Here is a 6,000-nt window from a genome sequence, read left to right as displayed (position 1 = left end):
CAGGTGTGTTCCTCCATGAACACCAATCAACACCACAGGTTATGCTGTGTATGCTCAAAGTGAGGTTCCATCCACACCTCAGCAACATAGACCTGGTCCTAGATGTTATAGTCTTCCTTTCTGGAACTGAGGTCATCTAGCCCAAGTGAACTCTCAGTTTTCATGCTCAAACCCAAGGTCTAATATCCTCTTCCCTGTCTTAGAACCTCTCCTAAAAGTCCTTATCTCACATATCCCCTCTATTCTAAAGCCACCGATATACTTTGTAAATTTCCTCCATCGATCCAATCTTGCTTCCTTTATTTTATCCCTAAGATCCATTCAAGCAATATTTTATTAAAGGATCATAAAACTAAACCATCTGGGACAATGGTTTGATGGTATCTCTTGTTTAGTTTTCATTGAAAATGCACTTGGCAACATGTATTAGGTTTTACATCTTGTAATTAAAGCCATGGGGAGATGCATTTGTTTCAGAGTAAGATACATTTCCTTTATTAATAACAACTTTTGTGGTAAGATTGAAAACTAGGTCTTCATACCTGAGGGACAAAGTAAAAAATTACAGTGATGTCAAAACTCCAAATATTTTTTTATTACAATACAGAAGCATGAATTAGAATGACAAATGTAATTACTGGCTTATGTCAATCCAAGAATGTTGTATATTTTATTTTGTTATAACTTATATCTTACTATCTAAGAATTATGTATTTTCTCACAATTTTACTTCAGTGTGCAATACGAAAGTTATATCCCATAATAAAGAGTCAGCCTTTTATGTATACCATCTATACAAATGTCTGACTTAAATTGTTTACAGTCACTTGCATATGAAGTTAGTCCCCAATACAGAAATGTATTAATCATAACGGCAATATAAGGTCAATATTAGCTCTTTAGTGCAAAAGAAAAATAGCCCTTTAAAATTAATTCCAACTTTCAATTCTGATGCCAATGTTTTCTATGATTCATAAGATGAACAAATCACCAGCTATAGCATTGATCTCCCTGGTAAACCTACTTGCCTTCAATTTCTCCTTGAGGATAATCAACACATATTTGTCATCACAGAGCTGATTTAAATCAGATTCAAAAATTTGCAGGAGACATGTAGAACCATTAATTTCTTCATAAAGATTGTCAAGTCTTGCTTATTTCAATTTTTGACATTAACCCAAATGTCATTGCCTATGGTACAGCTGAAGCTTAGATCAAACAGATGTAATAATTATTAGCCATGAAAAAGGCTTTAAAAACCTGACATAGCACCTAGAGAACTCTTGGAAGGTTACTGAGAGATCTGATATTGCATGATATTTATATCAGTCAGGAAATATGCATTATTAGGCATTTTAACAAACGTCAGAGCTGGAATCTCTCAAGCATGTTTTCATAACCAGTCCTCATATTTTATTATGTACAGACAAAATAAAATAAAATACAAGAAAGCTGCTGTCAAAGACACTATGCATGATTTCTTCTAAAGAAGTTACACAAACTGGTGCCTAATATTTCATTGTCACAATTACAATCATTCAGAGGGTCATGCGTCAAAATCTAACCAACGTACTAGCATTCTTTGCTAAGGCGTCAATTCACACCTTGCCACTCTCCACCAAGGTGTTAAATGGGTACCAAGTAGGATGCAAATGTCAATGTCATTGGCAAAGCAATTAAAGCGCCTTGACTGCTCATCAACTGGTATACTCCTATGAGATTGGGTAAGCCAGAGTATAGTGACCAGGGTAATAATATCTACTATACCACATAATATACAGACATTGTTCAGATGTAATAAGCATTAAAAGTGGAATATTATCATTATAACATTGACCTTACCTGTAGGATTCTCCGCTGGCATGTGCGGTGTTTGTAGTACTTGTACACTCCAAAATTATACACTCTCTTCTCCTGAAAGGCGTTGCTGACCTCTGCGATGGTCCTTGCCTCTGTCTCTGCAGATGCTACGATTCCTAGCAACCGGGAATAGTGGACTGCATCATCTATGGATATCCTTCCAGTCTATCAAACAGAAACAAGATATTGAATCACTTTATTATGAATCTTGGTACCCATTTACCTCTCCGAGGTCGAGCGATGAAATTGTATATCAACACCTTGCCAAAGGACATGAATGCTAAAAAGAGAATCAAACGCTGAACCTTTCTCAATTCAAAAGACATACCTACTAGGCAACAAAATATTGACAATCAACGATACAATTGTGTAAGATCTGTCTAAAGACTCTAAGTTATATCCAGGCAAATCAAATTATAACAGCATGTTTGCGCCAATTCATTGATAAAAACAAAACTTAAAGTTATATACAATAAGGCCCTGAAATGAGAAGTTTTGTTTTGAAAAATTATATTGTTAAGGGCTTGAATTAGAAGTGACTTTGATCTGAAAAAAGGTTCCTCTATAAATCAAATTGATACAAGTTGGAAAAAAGGGGAAGAAAAAAGTGTGAGATGCTACTAACTTGTCCTACATTGTGCACTATATCTCAGGTTACTGATACTACCTGCTAAACTAATACTTGGACAATAAGCCCGGCATCACTTCACAATTGCACCCACATTTCAATCACCAAGATTTTTAAAAAAATATGCCTTTGATATCTTATGACATTGGTCAGATCAAGATTAAAAATGAAATTCAAGGCAAAAAGTGATAATCATATGTTCCTTCATATTTGTCATCAATGCCAAACTTCTATGCAAAATCATTCTTAAAATAAACATCCAGTTGAAGTATTGCCAACTTTGTTTTACTTTTTCAAATGCAATGTTTTGTATACCAAATTGAATAAAGACCATTGCCAAGTTTGAAATATCCTGATTCAATGATTTCTTAAGAAATGAGATATTCTCTTCAAATTGATTTCTATTTCAGGATGACTTCATCAAGAGGTCCAACAGGTTATCCGAGAAGTAATTCTTAAGTTGACATAGGAACCAGGTGGCTGTTTCATAGAACCTTTCATAAAGTTACGCACAGCTTCACGCAAACCTGGAACATGTTCTTAGGTGCTATCATCGAGCACATGAAAGGGTCACTAGTTCTGTGTGAAGTCATTCATAGAATTCAAACACTTTAATCAAACACCCATGGGGATGCTTGAAGATCGAAAAGAGATTGTATATTTTGGCATTCTTTCTTATGATATTGGAATTCAAATCAATCTACGAGATCAGTCCGAAGCTCAGTAACATATGATTTCTTAATTTTCCTGTCAAAATTCATCAGGGTCTACTGTTTCCTGTAAAGATGGTTGTAGTCATTTACATTTGCTTCACATATTTGTGATCTCCATGCAAATCTATCATAACCTGACTTTCCATACTTGATTGAGTGTGCCCTCTGAGGAGGGGCCCAATGGGAGAACCATGGACACCAGTGAATTCATACAAGAAATATTGTGGTACTTTACTTCAAGAGCTAGTGGTTTATAGCCCACCAAGGAAATGTCTACTGGTCGACAACCCCTGTGGATCTACATGTCTAGCCTTGTTACTTCGCTTTCCAAGATTGATCACTCACTAATTATCGATTCATTATTAAAATAACAATTAAGCATCAAGTAATACTGCAGTCACAACAATGAAACTGACTCCCGGGGCACAATTTCAATGACACCTTTACTATCAGCCAATCAGATCGAAGAATTTCAGTAGCTTTTAACTGATAATGTAAATTTGTTATTTTAACAAATTTCATGAAATGGAACCAAAACCGATCCGAGCTATTACAGTAATACCGATAATACATCAATGACATATCATCGGTCTGTTTGGAGTCGTTTTTGTTGGTGTGACTGTAGGCCTAAAGCATAACACTCACTTTAACAAGGTTGGCAAGGATCATCCGTTGAGCATCCCCGCTCTTGAAGTTCCTGTCCGTGGCGAACTTCTTGAGGAGGTCGTCCCTGTCATCCCTGGAGATCTTGCCCTGGGCGACCATCAGGTCCAGGAGTTCATCACTCCGCTGCCACTCCTTGTCCACCAGGATGGAGGAGCCCACTGACTTCGGGCGGAGACTGGAGATCCTGGAGCCGCCGCCATCCTCGTCACCAGGCGGGGACCTCTGACGGGAGAAGTGCTTCAGGAGACTGCGCCCTCGGCTCCTGGAGGACATACGATCCTGGAGAGGTGGAGAATTCAAAAGAAATCAATAATGAACATTATGACGAATAAGTAAATAGATAAGATGGAAATGTGCTATCAGTAATCTCACTAGAGTGCTGTTTGCAGACATTACAAGGTATTATTTGTGGCTCTTATGCAACAGGAGCCCCACAGGAAATTTAATAGATAAAAAAGGAAATATATGGGCAAACACAGCAAGAAGGTACCGCATCTGATAAAAGATTAAAAACCTGAAGGCCCATACACATGAAAACTTGTGCTTCCTTGAAAACATGAGTAATGACAGATTATCAAACTTTACTTCAATTGAAAATTATGTAAATGATTTTCACAAATGATTGGAAAGGTTTATGGTTTTCAAAAAACACAGAGTAAAATTCATGCAATGCAAAGTACAAACATTGATGAATTAAGTATAAAATGTGTAAAAAAAATGCTGTATACATAAATTCAATTAATGCAAAATAATAACACTGTTTGGCTTCTGAAAACAGTAAACGAGTGAAATCAAAGTATGAAGACAGCTTCTTCTTCACAAAAAAATTCTCTCTCAGCAGAATAAAATACTTTATGAAACAACAATATTCAAAACTAAAAATATATTCGTGAAACACCACGCAATATCACCATGGGTCATATATATTAATTATATTCTTCCGGCCAGGGCCAGCTCTAAACATATGAGCAATCACATCACACATAGTAGTCCTATTTATGAAACTTCTATGAAAGAAACACATGCATGATTATTTGGGTGTTGCTGAAATGATAAAACATTGCATCCTGTCAAATTTTGGTGGAAATTTAAAAAAATTGGTAGAACTGATAATTTTTTGTTTGTTTCTTTCTGTATTGATATTTACAACATTTAAAGTCAAATTATCTGAAGCCTATTACATAGCTATCATATTGTATTAAAAGACAAAGAGTTTTATTTAGTAAAAGTTTAAAGCAGTCATATTTTTTTCAAATCTCACAGAAAAAAATATTATTCATATCATTGTAGGCCCACTATCATTTTATCAATAATTCTAAAAGTTCAAAATGCAAACATTTTAAGTAAATTATTCAAAACATCCATGAAGGTCTACAGTAGCTTTTCATCAAAAAACTATTTTCATATGACATGCGAAGAGACAAAGGGTCTTTTCTATACTGTGCATATCCTTGTTCTAAATATAACTCAAATCAACTTAAAAAAGTTCAAACAAACTACAAGCAAGCAACTTTTCCTAAGCTCAACTGGATTTTATACAGCACAGTACAACGGCCATGAAGTTCCATAACTTCCCATACACTATGACATCATAGATTTCTAGCCCACATTAAACAGTAAAAATAAATATGGTTGGATCAACTTCCCAATCTCCGACCGCGATATCATGTGATTCGGGTAAAATGACGTCCCACGTCAGTGGAACAACCTCTCGATCGATCCTTTTTATAAGGCCTTTTTATTGGCAAGCCCCTAGCTTTGAAAAAAATGTACCTGCACCCCAAAACGGCTTTTCACCCACAGAGATATGTCAAGGTTTTAGGGTGTGAACAGCAAATTTAAGATTAACAAGGATTTTCTTAATGAGCAAATGCAATCTGCGTTCTAGAAATGAGGACCTTGAATAAAAAACACCTTGCATTAAATATTATATCAAAATGCTGAAGTACACTAAATAGTGCAATATCATGTATTGAAACACCTTGCATTAATTCACAGTAAATTATGTATACATGTACTTCATTATCAAAATACTAATACTTATAATAGTGAATAACGCAGTAATGTAAATTATATACTTAGTACAGTGAATATTGCAACATCACTTTAAAAAATACATTGGAAGGTTGTATG

General features: G+C 35.4%; 1 protein-coding gene across 1 annotated transcript in view; it reads right to left on the bottom strand.

Moving 5' to 3' along the window:
- The window catches only part of LOC129253881 (uncharacterized), a 45,999-nt gene extending 41,851 nt beyond the window's left edge, over positions 1 to 4,148 (bottom strand). Inside the window, exons 1-2 of the mRNA XM_054892313.2 lie at positions 3,847 to 4,148; positions 1,843 to 2,025 (exon numbers count right to left, since the gene is read on the bottom strand). Coding sequence (XP_054748288.2) covers positions 1,843 to 2,025; positions 3,847 to 4,140 — 477 coding nt within the window. The 5' untranslated portion in view covers positions 4,141 to 4,148. The remainder of the gene's footprint in view (positions 1 to 1,842; positions 2,026 to 3,846) is intronic.
- Positions 4,149 to 6,000: the final 1,852 nt, after the last annotated feature.

This window comes from Lytechinus pictus, chromosome 2 (assembly GCF_037042905.1).
Source record: "Lytechinus pictus isolate F3 Inbred chromosome 2, Lp3.0, whole genome shotgun sequence".
NCBI lineage: Eukaryota > Metazoa > Echinodermata > Echinoidea > Temnopleuroida > Toxopneustidae > Lytechinus > Lytechinus pictus.
Note: the sequence above shows the minus strand (reverse complement) of the source record. Positions and strands in the feature narration are given on the sequence as shown.